This window comes from Lichenostomus cassidix, chromosome 4 (assembly GCF_008360975.1).
Source record: "Lichenostomus cassidix isolate B80296 chromosome 4, HeHo_3.0, whole genome shotgun sequence".
Taxonomy (NCBI): Eukaryota; Metazoa; Chordata; class Aves; order Passeriformes; family Meliphagidae; genus Lichenostomus; species Lichenostomus cassidix.
This window is the reverse complement of record NC_139484.1, coordinates 9,513,466-9,533,167: the sequence shown is the minus strand read 5'-3', so window position 1 is coordinate 9,533,167 and position 19,702 is coordinate 9,513,466. Positions and strand designations below refer to the sequence as shown.

The 19,702-nt window shown below is 39.4% G+C and overlaps 1 protein-coding gene across 9 annotated transcripts in view; it reads right to left on the bottom strand.

Moving 5' to 3' along the window:
• Nucleotides 1-19,702, bottom strand: part of AFG2A (AAA ATPase AFG2A) — a 161,651-nt gene that overhangs the window by 140,952 nt on the left and 997 nt on the right. For 8 of the 9 annotated variants that reach the window (XR_014851556.1, XR_014851557.1, XM_085057831.1 and 5 more), the window contains exons 3-10: nt 19,209-19,366; nt 17,962-18,020; nt 16,570-17,187; nt 14,323-14,452; nt 13,628-13,684; nt 12,796-12,919; nt 11,276-11,531; nt 230-384 (exon numbers count right to left, since the gene is read on the bottom strand). Coding sequence is in view for 7 of the 9 variants with exons in the window: in XM_085057831.1 (XP_084913957.1) it covers nt 230-384; nt 11,276-11,531; nt 12,796-12,919; nt 13,628-13,684; nt 14,323-14,452; nt 16,570-17,187; nt 17,962-18,020; nt 19,209-19,366 (1,557 nt within the window). In the remaining 2 variants the exon portion in view is untranslated. The remainder of the gene's footprint in view (nt 1-229; nt 385-11,275; nt 11,532-12,795; nt 12,920-13,627; nt 13,685-14,322; nt 14,453-16,569; nt 17,188-17,961; nt 18,021-19,208; nt 19,367-19,702) is intronic. The other variant, XM_085057832.1, reaches the window with a different exon arrangement.

Here is a 19,702-nt window from a genome sequence, read left to right as displayed (position 1 = left end):
AGCATGTAAAACTACAGATCAGGAGATGCGCTCCTGCACTACAAACTCTTCCTAAAGCATTAGGAACCATTCTGCAAATGGTTCTTCAAAATTATAAGAAAATAAACAAATACACAAACAGAAAGATGATGCACAACATTTATCGGTAACTTGAGGCTTCCACTCCATAATATTCCTCTCTTAACGTGGTCCTAACAATGTTGCCACAGCATTGCAGAAAACAACTTACTTTTGGCACATCAATTGCCACCTCCCTCATGGCGCTGGGCCTGACATCATTCATTCCCTGCAGGAAGTCATTGAAAGCAATCATCACTGACCCAGCCACCTCAGTGTCTAACAGGTTGGGCCTCTTCCCCAGTGCTCTCCGCAGGGCGTACAAACCTAGTGAAACAAAAAAAACATGGAAAGAGGTAGACTTTGTCCTGGTTCTCTCAAGCAGAGTGTACCACACACAAACACACTGCAGCACAGGAAAGGAAATGATGTTCAAAAGAGTGCCTCAGCGCTGGGCCTGAACCGAGTCAGAGAACGTGCAAGACACTTCTGATGAGAGAGCACAAAAGAGGGGCTTTAACAACCACAGACAGAATATAAACTTATCTGTTCCAAAAGACAGAATGAAACAGCCCTGATCCCATGTTCCCAGAGATGAAACCAACAGGGCAAATCCTCTAAACGTTCATACTTTGATCTGAACACATTTCTAAACCACAGAGGAAGAGGGACAATGAACATTCAAGGGATGTTAAATCAGCTCACATGATATCCGCAACCTTGCCCACTTCTTGCCCGCTTCTCTATTATCAGGCAGTATCGTCAAAACTTAAAAAAAAACCCAAACTGAGGAGATTTCTTTAATTCCATTGGAACCCTATTTTCTCATCTAGTAAGATGCCAGACACCTGTATTTTTCTTGATATGGAACAAACATTCCCTGTGACACTCAATAGCTCTTTGTTCCCTTCAGCAATCACACTTTCCAAACACAGGCAGAGCTTTTACCTTCTCCTTTGTTTGGACAAATCACTCACACACGTTATCTATAAATCCCGATACCAATTCCTAGTTTCCTCCTATAAATCAATATCCCAAAAGCCACATGAGTCCCACCTACTCACACATCAATATATCAGTACTCCTCAGGCAGGACCGAGCAATACTGTTGGCAGCTCCCAGGCATTCCCCAGGGAGCAAGTGCAGCCCCCGTTGTGTAAGATACCCAGAAGCAGGACGGTTTTCCCACTGTGTAATTATCCCTTTTAAGGCCTAATACAATTTAGAGTTTTATTGCTTCTGCTTCCAATCTTGTTCTGTGACTGAAAATGTCAAATTTTTTTTAGTATATTATTACATGATGAGTATAATTTTATATACAGGTATACGCACATCCAGCTATGCCGTATCTGTTGCCATGTGCTTCCAAAACAAATGAGGCAGTTCGTACCACACCAGTTCACCTTGCATGACCATAAAAAGACAAACATTTGTTAAGTCTCTTCTATATTTAACCAAACAAAACATCAATTAGCGCTACATGAAAGGACAATAAAAGGGATAAGCCATTTCTGAAAATAGACGTGGTTTTAACTTTCAGGGGATTGTTGTCTTTTTTCTGCAGAGGCAGTGGTAGATGCAGACATGCAAAGTTTCTAACAATGACAGGAATTCTGCATTTCCTACAATATATACAACGTGTGAAGAGATATAATATGTCCCCTGTGAAGCGATACAGCTGCTGTCTCTGCATAAACTGCCAATTACAGCAGAGTCAGAGCACCTGCATCCAATACCCAGGCTCTTAATACAATAACAGAAAGAAAAAAGTTTGTAATTCAGGTTTCCCCTTGCACAGAACATCCAAAACTAATAAGATATATAAATAAAAACATTCCATGAGGCCAAGGAGAAAAATGAATATCTGGTCACCAGAGGACAAGTATAAAATATAACTGACTCATTTTAACAACCCAGACAATTTTCATGCCATTCCTCTCCCCCTCCTTCCTTCCTCTGAAGAAGTAATTTTAAGCAGACAAAAAACTTAAGCGGGATAACATAGATTCACCTCCCAGATTTAAAATTTACATCCAAAAAAGTAACAAACTCAACATATTATTCCATCTCATTGCACCTAAGACTTTGTGGGGTGGAAGCAGGCATTGGGATCCAGTCTTGTACTTTTTCACTTTAAAAAAAAATGCAAGTAAATAACACCGCATGAAATTAAGGCAATAATAAAGGAAGCTAGTAAATGGTAAAGACAACTGTTCATTTCTATACCTATCATCCCCACCAAGAGCCAGCACAGCCCAGTAGTCATTTGATCCATTTTAATGGTGTCATTGTTATCTTTTTTCCATGACATGACTAAGTCTTAGAACTGAGCACACTTATTTTAAAAATTGAGAGAGAACAGCAAATAAAAAAATGCCCACGGAGAACACTGCTCTTAGGGTTTGTTACTGCCAGTGCTATGAGGCATATGAGTGAAATTTCAGTCCTCAGCAGTGGATTTGACAGGCAACAGCCTTGATCCAGAACAGGAATAAAGAGGTCACAGCTTTCCAAACAAAGCCGGAATTCATTTCAGCATGTGCACGCACACGCCACTGCACAGGTCAGCATTTAATTGAAACAATGTTTTACATTAAAACAATAATAAAAAACAGATTGAAAAAGAAAGCATGATTCTTCCTGCTTCCTCCTGTTATCATAATCATTCCTTCCTGCACTTCAGATTGACCTCTAACAAGAGGGGCAGGGGGGGAGCCTCAGTAACAGGAGAAGGATACAGCCAGTGGCTTGCCAGAGGCTGAAAAACACATCCTCATCTCCAGACACCAAAAGTGGATTTAATGTAAGGAAATTCAGGGTAGAATGCTAACCCTGCTGCCAGAAGCAGTGCAGAGGCAAAGCAGGTGGAACCCTACAGCAAACCTACAGTTACCACTACTCAAGTTATAATGCAGATATAAACCTCAGAAAAGTACCACCTCAGAAAACATCAGATTAGGTCCTGGGTTTTGGGTTGAGTCTAAGACATTGCTGTAAACTGACTGAGCACAGCATTTGTTTCAGCTCTGTTTGCTCCTTTTCAGACGTTACCCATTCTTAAGGGTTAATGAATACCAATAACCCTTTTGGCAGCGACTGAGGCGGGCTCAGAAGTTGGCAAGTGGGTTTTCCCTGTTTTATTCTAGTCCTGCACGAGGGGAGGAAGGACTCAGATGCAGTTATCCTGCTGAAGGGTCAGTGGGACTGTTCACACAGGCATGGGATACCTATTTTGAGCAAAGGGATGGTAAACAACACTGATCCTCAGTGAAGCAGCAATGAAAAACCCTGGAGGAAAGGAAAGAAAGGAAAGGGAAAAGGGGAAAAAAAAAGGAAGGGAAAAAGGGAAGAAAGCAGCATAATAAGGCATGCATGATTACTAACAATGGAAAATAAACAGTTTGCTCCAGCCCAGCAACTGTGTGCTCTACCTCACCAACTCATCCTGTCTGTCTAGAACAGAGGAAACCAAGTGGACAGAGGGGAAAAAACCAGCAGAACGGCCTGTCCTGGTACAGATGGTCCTTCTTTGGTACCAGGCTACGCACAAGGTCGATAGCATTGTTTGCCTGTAAGATTTTCTTGCTCATAGCTTGGCTAAGTTTTGGCACATTAGATCATAATAACAAATATCTGAGCCTAAAAATAGGCTCTACGACACTGCTATATTTGTCAGAGTCTGTGTATATGCCACTGTAAATAATAGGAAGCATCCACTCAGAATGACCAACATATATACTTTAGGTTTCCAAAACAGAATATATACAAAACACTTGAGGAAATAAACTGAACCAAACAAAATGGTTAATCATGCATCTTTACAGCCCATCAGCTATTTCTTTTGCAAATCCATCCTCTCTGGACTGACTCTACCAGAATCCTGATACCAGAATTTGCAAATAGCTTCAAAGAAATTGTAATCTTCTTTTAAGATTATTTACAAAAGGAAACGTTTCTTCTTTCTCTGCTAACTTCATATAACTTAAAGTCAGTTTATAAACATATTTTTAACTTTTTTAACATTTAATCTGTACCTAACATTCATGCTCATTTAGGAAAAAAAATGTCAGGAAGCAGAAACCTTTATTTTTTTTCTCTCAAAATCATATTCTGCAATCTGTCTTTAGCTGCCAAACCTATATGGGAAAAATCCCTGAAGAACTTTCATGCACTGTTTGCACAGGAAAGATAATGCCCTTAAATCCCTTGTAACCATAACATTGCAAATTCCCTGGGCTAACCTGAGCACTAACCTACTGTAGGGATTATAGCCACGATTTATAGTCCTTCCTGAACAGCCCTGGCATTTGCTGGAACATGTCGGTGGAGCTGCCTGAGAGCTGTTGAGAGGTGTGACAGGGGAGGGGAAGGACGGAAGGAAGGAGGAACTGCATTTTCAGAACTTCTTTCGTACAGGAAACAGTTTATTCACAGATCAGGTACACACACACGTCATTTATCCCAACACAGTGACAACAGAGGGAAATAAGGAATACCAGACTGCCTGTTCTGAGCCTGCTCCCAGACATAAATGTACCTAAGCTAAGGGTAGACACACGTGTGTGAGGAGAAAAATAAGGACTGCCAGGATACCAGAATAGCAAGGGCAGAAGGACAAGAAGGAAGAGTTAGTGGCTAACTGCCCAGTCTAATTGTAATTAGGAATGTTCACAAGTCAGGACACAGCTAAAAATTAAAGTCAGGAGACTTACAGAAACTTTGCCTGAATATGTTTAAGCTCTGTCCCCCAATAGTAGCTAATCATTCTGTATTCATAAAAAATGCCTGGTGCTAACTAGACATTGCCACACATGAATAATATCATTTCTTCCATACCACTCAAGCTGCAGAAGCAAGAACATGGTGACTTATCTGCCAAGAAGGTTAATTTAAAATATTAGTTACTGTTATTGATCAACTCTTCTGAAAAATAATCCTTATTTCCTGATTATATAAATATCAGCAGACAGAATGGGATGTGCTTTAAACAGATTATTAAGTACTCAACCCACAACTGTGTGCATGAAGTCAGCAATCCCATCATCCAATTAACTGCAAGTTTTGGATAAACACACACTTAAAATTAGTTATGCTGAAAACCAAAAGCTCACATGCCCTGAATGCAGTCAGTGCAATGTTCCTTGTGCAAAAACAACAATCAAGTACCATTACAAAACAAATCAAAAAAAAGGAAAATATTTTCTATAAGAAAAAAATAACTCCAAAAACCAACACAACATGCACTGTCATTACTCCTAAGCTGCTCAGCCAATTGCTTTGGTTCAGAAACACTCTCTGCTTTAGGGACCCAACTTTAACACCACAAAACACAGCACTAACTTAAAACTCATGAACACTGAAGATGGGGATAGGATTTTCTTGCACTCCTTACATAAATTAATGTGATGGAACAGACTGTCAGAAAACTCAGTTGTCCCTGTCCAAAAATTCATTTGTAGCTTTGCTTTTGCATAATGTCTGTGCTTTTCAGTGCATTTCAAAATCCAATATTCTGCCTTTTCTGCAAAAATTTCGTAACTTTTTTTTTTATTGACCGTCTGACCAGATATGTTATTAATATTCCTCAAACTCACACATTTTCTACATGAACTTTTCACAGAAAGGCAAGCGGCCTTTCCCACATCACTTTGAGTGTCACACAGGAACCAGGATTCAGTTAGGCAATGCAACAGCAGACTCTTTGCAACAGCATAGCTTCATTATTTATCCCTGCTACAAATAAATAAATAACACAGACATGGTATTTTCAGTCACTTTTCATAAGGGAATAAAATAATTATAGCATGTCAAGCAATGCTTGTCCTTTCAAATCTGTAACTGCAGTCAGTTAATTTGAAAAAAACCAAAATCCACCCTGTAAAACAAACAAGCCCATTGCCTTGGTCATCAACTGCCTTTGTCAAAATCTGCATTTTCAACAGTGTCTCAAGACCACATTCCTACATTTAGGATTACAATCCAAGAAAAGTATCTACAGTTGTAGCACACCCCCAGCCAAACTCAGGTCCAGAGAGTGCTGGGAAAGGTTCAGACCGAATCTTAATAGGCTTAAAGAAAGGAGGGATATTCTTGATGCCCTAACACTGGGCTGTTTCATCAGGACTGTGCCTGAGCTGAAAGGAAGAGCTCGACTGGAGATAGGAGGCTGGGAAGGCACAGACTGAAGGCAGCATTTGTCTGGTTGAAAGGGCAGTCAGGGGCTGCTCCTCGGGGTGCACAGAGCCTCACTGTTAATCACATTAGCCCACACAGCTCATGTTTCCTGCAGGTGGCCAGGCTACCACAACTGCAGGAGCTGGGGGGAAAAAGCCACATAGGTCTAACAAAGAGACATTCCTGGGCTTCAGGGGAATTCACTTGCCTGTCAATTACAGGGAAAAGCAGAAAAATCCTGAGACAGTACTTCAGTTGATTATTGGTTTTTAATTCTTATTTTTAAAGCAAGTGGATTGCAGAAACTCTTTTTTGGGTTATAGAAGATACAGCAGGAAGTTTCTCAGCCCCAACAAAAAGCTAAGTACAGTATCCTCCTAAAATCAATATACAGAGCTATAGATTAAACAGCATAAAGCCTCTCCATCCTGTATTATTCATCAGAATGCAGGTGTAATTAAAGGGGCAAAGAAATGATACAGACAATAAGATCTCCAAACAATAGGACTCAAAATTATGAGCATGGGACAACAAACCACATCACATGCCTATGCAAGTGGCTTCACTGATTCAGCAGAGTAATGCTGGTCAACGATGAATCTCAATCTCTTTTTTCTCTAAGATTTTGTGTAACAGACAGCTCAAGCCAGTAAACCATTCTAAGTGTAAAGGCTAAGCAGGATGATACCTTTTTCAGGCAATTAAAAAACTTTTGATGCAAAATGAAGCCACTACTGTTTCTTCCACAAAAGTCTCAAAGGCTCAGTGGTTGCAGCATCCTTACTGGAAGCAAATTGATGTTATTGCCAGAGAGACCACTATTTAAACAAAGCCATTTGTTCTTCCTCTCCTCATGATGCTATCTTATCACAGCCCAAGTGTTTTATATCAGCACACTGAAATGATGTGTAATGAACAAGGATGTTCAAGATAAATTCTGAGAGTCACAAAGCAAATACTTCCTTTCTCTGTAAACAGTATGACTGAAGCCACTCCTTGAAGAAATCAAGCTATATTTATATTCACCCTCTTGAAATGCTACAGGCAGCCATAGAAGGATAAGTTTATAATAAATTGCTATATTTGGAAACCTTTGTTGCTAAGCATCTTCTAACATTCAGTACAGTTTATACCATTCATGTCCCTGCTACATCATTAACATTTCATATGGGTTTTTTTTTTTAAAAAAAGAAGTGCTTATCTTTGACAATAAATTAAAACCATCATAATTTTTAGGGAATTAATAAAAGACCATGTGGCAAATTAAATAAAGGAGAAGCAACAAGATCTCAAGGGCATATAAACACTGACATCATACATAAGGATACGGCAGTTTATCTGCTATACACTCCACTGCTTGAGATAAAACAATTCAGAAGGCAGCTGTTCACACTAAAAACCAGTCTACTAAATAATTTAGAAAACAGTAGACCTCTCCCAACCAAGAATTCTGTGTGTGAATCCCTTGGATGGTACTCAAGTCCTCAGGAGTCTACCAAGAGAAGCCCACTGCAAGCTGATGGCCACAGGATGTGGCCCAGTGCCCAGCATGGAATCTGCATGTTTTCCACAGTTTGCTGTTACCTTCACAAAAGCACCAGCTAATCGCGGAAATCACAAGCATCTTGCTAGGCAGTAGAGAATCACAGCAAATGACACAGGAGCCTAGAAACAATCAGCACAAGATGGATATTACAGGCTCCCAAAACTTCTTCATGAATGGTCCCCGTGAAAATGAAGTTGCTGAACAGAACACGAAACTTGCCCATCTGAACCCCCAGCAGTACAACTAAGCAAAGTGTGCACTGGAGAACAAACAACTTCTGCCAAAAAAACAGCTGGGCTATGTTCAATTCTACAATTACTCAGTTTTCATTAACAAATGCTCTTCAGAATTATATAGAAGGCAAACATCAAAGCTTTTACAATGAAGTATCTTAGGAAACCTAACTAGAGATGCAAAGGTCTTACAAATACTACATTTACCATGTTACATTAATCACTACACCCTTGGTTTATGTAAGCAGTACACACACAATACATGTGTTAAAAAAGAGTTGAAGTAGAAAGATAAGGAAAGATGCAAACAATCTAAACTTTGTATTAAGAATATAAACATATTTAGCTTGCAAACTTTCAGGCTTTCCAGCCACAAAAATCAAGGGTATATAAAAGGGGTGTGCAGGACTTGAGAGTCTCCCAAAGACCACAAGAGAAACACAATCAGCAAGCAATAATAATCCTGTGCCAAAAACTGAACATGTATTCATGAGTTCTGAAATCCTTTTTCTAAGCTAGTTTCCACATTTCACCTGTACTTACACACACAACAAGTCTGAATGTGGCACAAATAACCTTAAAATTTGTGAAAGAATTCTTAACTCAGATGTTGTCTTGATACCAAGCATTTTGGGTATTTAGAAATGTACACTAGTTGCCTTAACTATATGTTTATATCATGGTTTATACTGTTTTATATGTATTTATATTTTAAAAAATTTAATATACATGTATATAACATGTGTACACATATATACATGTATATAACATGTGTATACATATATACATGTATATAACATATATATATATGTATGTGTGTGTGTGTGTGTGTGTATATATATATATATATATATATGAAACATTATGTTCAATTCTAAGCCCTACATCACCAAAAAGATAATTGAGAAACTGGAGGCAGTCAGAGAAAATCAACACGATTTCTCGGAAGGCAGGAAGGACTTATTTATGAGGAAAGATTAAAAGAGCTAAATATTTATAGTTTGGCTCAGTAATGAATGAGGAGGTAGGGGACATGAGAACAGCCTAGAGATATCTGAAGGGTGTAAACACTAAGGAGGGAGAGCAAACGTGTTGTACAAGGATGTAAATAGAAATAATGGGACAAAACTAAACAAGGAAAACTTGGGCTGAATATCAGAGAGCATTCCTGGACAGCAAGCTAGCTTGGCCCACAGCACAGTTTCTGAAGTGAAGCAATAGAAGCCCATGTATCTTGGAACAACACACAAGACTAGACAAAACACTGGAAAACTTGCCACACGAAGGAATCTTCCTCTACTGAGGAGAAATATTACATTATAGAAGTCTTTACTAAGTTTAACTCCAGTGAAAGCAGTAATATTTTACAAGGTGTTGAAAATGTAATATATAAAAAACAGATAAAGAGCTTAATTGGGAAAAAACCCCAGACTCCTACTAAGAAGGTTCCTTAATGATGAGCAACTTAAGTTCAGTTTATGTAACAGCTCCCCTGACTCATGCTTCTGCAGCTTCTTGAACAGGAAAAATTCACCTGGTCAGCAAGGAGTTAACAGCGCTGGACTGTATTTTCCCCAGCAGAGGTCACCCCATGTTAACAAACGACAAGGAAATTTAACAGCATGGATTCAACCTTTAGGAAAGAAGAGCAATAGGAAGGCAACACTCTCCTTCCCTCATTCCCACCACTGGCTTTGGATGCAAAGGTCCTGGACAACAGCATGGCCTGCAATCAGTCACAGGTAGATGCCCGAAGATTTTTATCTACATAGTGTTCAATCTGAACAACATTCCAAATTTATTTTCTAAGAGGTCCTCATGAAGTGGGTAAATATAATCTATTTGCAGCTGGATTATGAAGTGTCCAGAATTCATCTGCACATGCACGAGTAAAGCCTCGGCTGGGTCATGTTTGGAATTGAAACCACAACACTTCTCACTGAGAACTTTAGATTACGTTAGTTAAGTGTTTACTGTGTGAGTGCTGAGACACAGGCAGACTGACAGGCTTCCAAAAACACAGGGCAAAGAAAATAAAAAGGCAGTTTATCTTTTTTTTAAAACAAATATATACAAGCAGAAAAAATAATTATGTTTTCTAACTTAAAACAGAGCTTAAAACACAAGTCAAGTCAAGAAAAGAGAGCTGTAAAATGAATAGTCTGTGCCCATGTATTTCTTCTTGATCAATAAAAACGCCACAAATTCATATTTGAGAACTATCCCTTAAAAATTCTGGAAGCTGGCAACTAAAATCCTTGCTGTTCCAGGTGCCATCCATCACCCCTAATAAAACATTTTTCATCTTCACAGTCAATTCCGACGCAAGAATTATCCGTACTCTGTGCCACTGCCAGAGGAAGCTGTCTCAGTGCCAAAGGAAATAGAAGTAACCAGCACATGCAGCAAACTCATTTGTGAGCTACAAGGGAGCAAATATGTGTAAGCAGAGATGGAGAGTCATATTTTGACTTGGCTGTTTTAAAGGGCTGCTCATGGGCAGATTTAAAGCCCAACACTCAAAGCGTGCAGATGCACTCTAGCAAAGCCTAGGAACTGATAGAGTGTACTTGCAAAATTTCATCCAATGAAAACAGAAGTGAATTCATGCTGAAGAATTCCCTGGAACATACTGAACCCTGGCTGCATGATGCATGGATAATTCTCCAGGGCTGTGCCTGTTCCCAAGGCCAAGGGCCACATTCCAGCCCACAGCTCAGGGTGTGCTCTCCAGCTCTCTGAGCTCCAATGAACAACCTGAGCCAGGTGCACACAGTGCCCTCACCCCTGCCAGGATGATTCCTTTCCTCATACAGGCACAAAACACGGAAGGGAGACAAAGAAAACACCACTGAGGCCCACAGCCTCCATGCCCTGGGAACAAGGACCTGCAGGACAAGCTGTGTAGCCGGAGTGACTTAGGATTTTTGTGTGCAAGGGGTTGGCTAGAGAGGAGAAAAACTCTTAGAGATGTGTCTCATTGGTTTACTGAGAGACTGTAAATTGTCTATTATCTCAAAATGGCATGGGGGATTCCCCAGGGTTATTGATCTTAACATTGGATTTTAAAAACTATTAATATTAAAAATTTTTTTCTGATCTGCCCAGGAGCAGACTGGTGCTCCTCATATCCCACACCTGGCTGTCTTTTCCTTGACACAAAAATTAATAAAACCTCACTGTTTCAAAAGGCATTAATACAGACTGAGGATTTTTTTTTATTAAAGAGACTAACAGTAAAATTCTAAATAAGATAAAGTCTTACCTGCTTCCTTGCACAAGGCTGCCAAGTCTGCACCCACATAGCCATGTGCACTATCAGCCAGTTGTGCCAATTGCTCTTCTGTGAGTGAATGGGGAACTTTCTTGAGAAGCTTCTGGAGTATGTCCAGACGGTCCTGGGCATTGGGAATTCCAATTTCTATCTCCTTATCGAAACGCCCTGGCCTGCGCAGTGCTGCATCCAGGGCATGAGGGCGATTGGTGGCCCCAAGGACCAGCAGCTGCCCTTCACTGCCTTCCTGAAGGAACCAAACAGTGCAAAATACTATTTTTAAAATACAATTAAATGTCAAACAGCTTATAAACATACTTCTTGCATTCATCTTAACTTTTCCAACTATGACACACACTTATATCCTCACGCTGGCTCTAAAGGAATTAAGCAAGCTTTTCAGAATACATACCCCACAAGTGAACCCATTCCCAATTGCAATTTAGCAATACTACAAGCTGCATACATGTACAGATAATACAAGAGAAACTCCCACTTATATGTCCAAGAACCTGCTTTCCTGAATCAGGAAAGAACCAAGGAGGGAAAAAAAGAAGCGCTTAAGCTAAAATGCAGCATTAGCACAAGAACAAAACAGTATCAGCAGACCTTGAATAAACAAGGTTGAGAAACAAATCAGTTAACCTATCAAAACCAGCAGAAACAGGAGGTTATAAAGCTTCCTTTAGGTCCAGTAGGAAAAGCAAGGTCAAAAATCCTAACCAATTTCCTCAAACTCTGCTTTTTCACTTTTACAGTGATGCAAGATCAGCTAGGAGGTCTCTTGTAATGTCCTTCTCTTTTTGTGAATGAAGCACATTTTCCAGGAAGAATATCCATCACCCTTTGCCACCAGGAAATATGTTCTACCTGTGAACAATTCCAGACTGCTTAACTCAAACTGCCATGCTGGAAAATAATGAGAAACTTGCAGACTACATAAACAAAAGAAATTAATTTTCATAATTTGGACAGATTTCTTTCATCTTTCCTGCTAATAATCATAAAATAACACATGAGAGATCACCAAAATTTATGGGCTTAATCCATCATTTACTTAAGTCAATTAAATTTACTGTTTCTTTATTAGGCTTTTTTTTATGCCCTACATACTTCTCTGGCAATCTTGAAATAGCTGCTGCTGCCTTATCATGCAGCCTACCTATCACCAGAAGTATTTTGATTACTTTGATTTCAGAACAATTAAAAATACCTGGTTTAGTTCAATGATGGGCTATCACTGAAATTTCAGTTTAATCTCCAAAACTACAAGAGGGGGAGAAGGCAAAGAAAAGGCAGTCAGTGGAAGAAACTCAGTTATCAGGAAACACTCCTCTCCTACATCCTCTGCTTAGCATCCAGAAAAGCATTAATTACTGTATAAAATCTCACCTAAGTCTGTTTTCTTTCCCCACAAGCGATACATCTAAAACTGGCTCCACTATAGATGCAATATTACTTTGTTTAGCAAGTCCCCATGCACATTAATTGTCTCAATACAGTCGACTTACTGAGCCAATGCCGTCCATTAATGTCAGCAATGAAGCAACAACTCTCTTCTCCACTTCATTCTGAGCCCCTTCTCTCTTTGGACAGAGTGCATCTAACTCATCTATAAATATAATTGAGGGCTGACTGGGGAGAAAAAACATAAAGGGAAAAAATGTTAAGGTGCTTGGGAAGATTTCAAACATAAAGGCAGAGTAAAGATGTTCATGGAAAACGTCCAGTTCCTACAAAAACTAACAAGCATCCCACTCCTTCAGCTAACTGGAAGTTTCAGTCTTGAATACAGTATTACTCAAAGAGATAACTAAAATGAATAATATATTAGACAACTAATACCTTCAGTATGCAATAGTCTTTTGCTAATGCACTATGAACACCAATCACATGGAAGTCTAAAGTCTGCCTTAACCAGGTCTAACAAATTTGGGCACGATGCCACACTACTCCAGAGGCATGCTATATCCAGGACCAACACTAACTCATTTAGAGCTGGCCTCCAAAGATGAAAACTAGAGAGAAAAATCTGGATCCAGGTGAAACTCTGGCTCATGCTTCAATCTGTTGAAACAAGCACATAACACTAACAACACAGGTCGAGCGTTTTGGCACTATCCCTAACAGCCCTTTAAAAAGGGCAGTGTCCAAAAGGATTTAATAGGCATCCTAGAATTTCACTGTTTTCCTCCTAGCTAAGCTCTACATAAACAAATTTATCTCCTTTTAAAAACCACTGGATGAATAAATTACAATTCACAAATTCTTGCAAATATTTTTCTTTTAAGAATATTAAGGCTGGAACCAGTACCACAAATAAAATTCTTCACAGGAACGTACCGGAGAGAAGCCTCAGCGAATATCTGACGTAACCTCGATTCAGACTCCCCATAAAACCTGTGAGGATTAAAATATTTTAATAGAAAACTGGGGGGGGGGGGTTTCTTTTCCAGGCAATTTGGAAAACCATTGCTTGTGATTTAAAAAAAAACATAGCGAACACTTTTGAAGTCATGAAGCCTAAGCAAATCTATAATAATCTTTATTTCCACAAGGACAGGCAATTAAGGTAGAATGGGGCACAGGCAAAGACAGAATGATCTAGTAACTAGACAAAAAGATTTAAGGGAACTGCTTCTCTTCTGTGTTAGAAACAATTTACATTTTTGAAGATCAACAAAGAAATTACTTCTCTGGAGACATCAGTCTGTGCAGCGTCACCTTAATTGCAAATATGCTTTAACAAGTTCCTCTTCTTGTTGCAGAACTAACCTATGCACAACTGCAAATGCAGTTTTAAACCCCTCTTTAATTCAGTCCATGCCTTATACAAATTTCCTGGCCAGGCCCAATAAACCTCTTTTAATACAAGAAACATAAGCCCTACTCCAGAGAACCCTTTCCCATTTGCTTTTGACTCTTTTGGGCAGATAACCCACAGCAAATACTACATCTATTCATAATGGATAGGTGCCAGGGCAGATTTTGGGCTACTGTATTTACAGAATTAATGAAAATAAAGTGGGTGGACTTACTTGCTTATTATTTCGGGGCCGTTAATAACAGCAACGTGAGCGCCAACCTCGTTAGCAATGGCCTTGGCAATCATGGTCTTCCCAGTTCCTGGAGGGCCATAGAACAACACTCCTCGAGGAGGAGGGATCCCTTCAGACAAGGACACGCAATCAGAGAAAAGAAGTTACTGTGATAAATGCCAGACTCAACCTGCACCTGCACATTTCACTGTCCCCATTATTACCAACAATAACTTGACCTCAGCATTAATTGCTGTAACAGATATGTCATTATGATGGAATTGTAGGCTTTCAGTGAAAAGATCATTCTTAAATGGGACATGCGTATAAATTTTTTTAAAGTCCAAAAGACTCTGTTTAAAAAGCACCTATTTAAATCATATTTTTCAGTAGTTCATTATAAATCATCCCTATGTTTTCTCAAAAAAATAGTGGACTGAGTACCTAATGTTCATGAATATACTTTATGAAGTTATTCATGATTCTTACAGTGTCATTATATCAAATTTCCCACATCTGAAATCCACTTCTCTTCAACATTCCAAAAAGTTCAAGAAATACTTTGAGGCTTGATTTAAGAATGCTTGCAAGATGATGAAAAACATGCACTAAAATGATGAATTTGCCTATTCAACGGCAAATATTAAGAGCCAAAGAGCAAAAAACATTCAGGCACAGAACACGAGGGATTTTGGAAGATCAAGGTATTGCCATGTACAGTTGAAGCTGGACAGAAAACACAGGTAACTGCAAGAAACACTACTATGCTCCCAGGTAGTATAGAGCCCACCAAAAAAAGTTTCAGACTAGCAAACCCAAATTAAATGGGCACAAAAACCAAAAAGAGAAGTTGAAAAATTAGAGGGCAAAAAGCAGAGACAAATGTTTAACAAAGGGCTAACCCCAGCACAAGAGACACTGGTGAAACACAACCCAAAAAACATCAGGTGGTACTGGGAATGATGCCTCAAGGGCAGGCCACAAGCCCAAATCTTAGAAACTAATACACTGGAAAAGAGTAAAATTATCTGCTGACTGACAAAGGATAGAAGTAAAAGCATCTCTACGGACAGGTTCCTTCACAACAGTCCATTAAAGCATGTGCTGCTCCCTCCTGTGGCGTTTCTGGCACTGGCAAGACACGGAGCCGTGGAACCACAGGCTCTCCTCAGCTTCAGCCTCACTGCCCATGAGCAAACAAGGACTCCCAGCGTTCAGATGGGGACTGAAGGTTTGCAGCTGCTGAGGAAACATCATTATCTATCATGCAATTAGTAGGGAATCTGCTCAAGCTTTAGGGACTAGGCATGCAGAACACTCCTGCAGAAGCAAACGCTTTCTGCTGACACAAAACCATGTGGTGATGGGGTTGGACCAAATAGATCTGGACAGCCCATGGATGGAGAAGCCTCACACCAGCCCACTGTCACCTGTGGATCATGGCCAAGAAACAGCCCCTTGTGTGTAATGGAAACTGTCCCAGCTGAAATCACATCCTCTCTGAAGCGTCAATGTGGGAAGAGACAATAGAGAGAAATAAAGGGCCTCCAAGACACGATATTAATGAAATATTTATAGGTAAGAGCCCTGTCTCACAGCAATGCCCACCTCAACAAGGTACATACCCATTTGTGATAAATACACAGTAATAGAGCCACAAAAATCCTCTAAGTTTATATAAATACCAGCTATAACTTTATGTATGGCAACGGTAATTGTATTTGGTTTTCCACCCTGTAATTCCATACTAAACACACTGAGCAGTTTGAGTAAACAGCCTCAAAAGACCTCCTTAAAATTTTGCAGGAACACACAGGGATAAAAACAGTAGAAGAATTAATCTGAGTTTTTCTCAATAAAAAAAAATTACAATAATTGACTCTACCAAAAGAAATTAAAATCTTATGATGACACAAACAATCGCACCTTCCAAATGTCCAAGTACAGAAGTCTTCCCTATTTGCTATAAATTTGCCTCATCCATGCCTGAATTTCTGTACAAACACATTTTTCTTCCCTGCTCTACTGTTTTTCATACAAGCCTAGAAGAACATCTTTACAGTATCAATACAGTGTAATTATAAAGCAGTTTGACATTGTTTGGACACACACATTTACCAGATCAGTGTTACATTAAAATTCAGAGCATATTCCTGGAGTAATTAGTGTTTATAACAAAAAAATAAAAGTCATGTTAAAGAAGAAAGCTAATATCAAATGAAGAAAGCCAACTCTGAGGCCTCATACCGTAACTCTTGAACAGTTCAGGTTGCTTCAAGGGCAGTTCAATTGTTTCTCTGATAGTTCTGAGCTGGCTGCTTAAACCTCCTATCATATCATAGGTGACCCGGGATTCACACTTGCCATCCTCTGCTACACTTGTCCTTGGTTCAATAAAATTGATTTTAGTTCTTGAAGAAATGAAGTAAAAACAATCTGTATTGCTCATTGCTCCAATTTTGCCAGTTTGTGGGAGTCCCTCACTGCTGCTCTTCCCAGCCAATTCCAAATCCTGGGTGAAGTCTGCACCATCTCCCTTGCTGTAGGTTTTGTCTCCCTGACTGGATTCTGGACCGCTGGGTGTGACTGGTGAGCCTGGATCCATGGCTTTGCTCGGTGTGCTCATGGAGACAACCTCTAGACCATCACCAATATCCATCCTACTGAGCTCTAAGGACAAATCTATGGCACTTGTCTCCAAATCAGATCTCTCAAGGTCTGGCTCATTGGAATCACTGGGAATGGCACTGCCCTGGGCAATCAGCTCTGCACCATCAGTCCCCTTCACTTTCATCACCACGATGTAGCAAAGTTTGCCATAGTAAGTGAAAGCCAAGAGGTTTCCTGGTAGGACTATTTTCCCATCTATGAGAAGATTAAAGAAGAAGAAAGAAAAAGATAACAACATTTCAATCTACTTTGGCAGCAATTACCATTCAGACATTCTTGCATCAGAATAATTCTTTATCAGGAAGCTCAGAGAGTGCTACAAATTAACATAACAAATGTTATGTTATGTTACATAACAAAAGGTATAAACATACTGTACTGGATAAACATTTGTCAGTATCACATGTAATCTCTCATACTGAACTCATTATAAATTTGAGACTTTTAAATTTCATATTAAGGGAGATTTTTGGAATAAGTATTGTAAAAACAAAAAGTTTTGTATTTGTTGTGACTACCACTACTCTGAATTACTTACATTGCTTTTTTGCCTTACTTATGTACACCTACCACCCAACGAAGAGCAATTTTATTTATTTACCACCAACATAAAAATAAAAAGGATTCAGAGACTGGGATTTCAAGTTATTATGAATTCTTTAACTTGTTTTTAATGCGTAGTATTGCACTCTGTCAATGAGCGCTGAATATTCCAACTTGAGCCAGCAATACAAGTAAAAAGTAATGGACAAGAGAAATGGAACCACAATGAATGCAAATTAGGTATTTACAGCATGGCACAATTAGTTAGACCAAGACAAAGCCCTGAAAGAAGTGTGAACAAAGTAACATCCCTGATTTTGCCATAAACCTTTGATTAAGAACATAAAGGGAAAACGTTAGTTCTTATATCTGGAACCTGATGATCTACTACAAAAATCTGCAAAAGAGCAGCAGCAAAACTCATACCAAGATTTCTCAGCAGACAGACAGACATTTCCTCAGCATTACTGGTGGCATCTTTGTCCCTGTAGTAGGAAGGGAAAAAATTGTTTTTTCCAAGCAGTGACAAACCCAACCAGAGTCCAAAGTACTTCACAATCTTCATATCATATGGACTTAATCCTAAAGATATGAGACCTATAGTAACAAAAGAAGTGCACCTAATTAATCTGGGGCTACTGTTTCCAAACAAAATGCTGTAATTAACAAAATCCTAAATTATATTTATCGTTTCCTGGGATCACAAATAGGCAATGCAGGCATCTTATCTGACCAGGCAGGATAATCATTGCTACAGGTACTGAACTGAAACGAATTTACATCAGGCAGGTCTCTTTCAGCCCTGCAAACACACATACACAACTTTTATTGGCTAAAACAGTCCCTTGAGCACTTGCATATCCACTATCAAAACACAAGTTTTCCCCACAAAGCATTTTCTAGTCGTTTATTTAACTGACTCACAGATCAGATTCACTACATCCATTCAGCAGATGGAAGTCCATAACTTTTCTAAGCACTCACACCTGTACATTGAAAATCATCACACCACAAGGGGAACAGCAGCCAAGTCATTTAAAGCAGATGCTCCTGCTGCAACTCAAAAGTGTGAACAACAGGAGGAGCCCTAAGCCTGCAAATCAAAGCCCGTTTCTGGATTCTAATGATCAAGAAGGCAACTTGATGGAAAACAGGTGTATTCAGCTAATTTAGAGGAGAGATCTTAAACTATTGTAGCCTTTCCTGATCAGTAAACACATACTCAGTTACGTTGTTGGGGTCTGAAGCTGGGGATTGATTATTTTTAACTGGAAGAAAAAGCTAAATTATGCATGCAAGCAGTACCCAGAGGTGTTAATTGGCAGAGAATGAAATACACCTGTAAAGCATCTAGAAACCTAGGCAGTACTTGAATAAAGGGACTTCAACTTACTCTTTTAAAAATTTATATTCTTACTTCTTCCATGAAACTATGGTTCTCTGGACATCAGGAGGAATTTCTTCATGGAAAAAAATTCTGCAGCTGACTACATGGGAACTGTGATATTAATTATAAAAACATAAGTGCTAGGACACTTTCAAAAGTAACTGTATCTAGGAAATTATAATAATCAGACTCTGCAACAATCCAAATGCCAACTCTGTGAAATCATAAGAGCATGAAGGGAAGTGGTTGAATACAAACGTCAACAAGGTTATAACAAGTTGCATACCTCAATTTTACATCGATTTCTTCTGCCTGGATGACTGTGCCAGTCACAGGCTGCACAGTGACAACATCACCTGGATTTACTTTCAGGTTCTTCTGTGTGGTTTCGTTCAGCCCGATTTTCCCACCTGGAAAGCCTGTGGTGGGCCAAGCAGTACACACCTAGGAAGAGTTTTTAAAGCAAGCACCTGTCACTTGACATTTTGTCCCTCCCATTTCCAGTCAAGGTAAGCAATGTTTTAATATGAAGGGTCAGGCTAAAACCTGGTGACACTGAGCAAGACACAAGTAACACTGAGCTCTTAAGATATGATCCACTTTCAAGATGGAAGGGGTTATATTTTGCCAACAAAGGTGAAAAAATATTTTCACCAGCACTCACTGCGCATTCTGCAGATGACCCAATAGTATAAGCAGGGCTGACTAGAAAATGCTACACATCAGTGAAAAAAGATGAGTAAAGGACTCTATTAGCAAATAAAAGAGATGTGTGTGCAC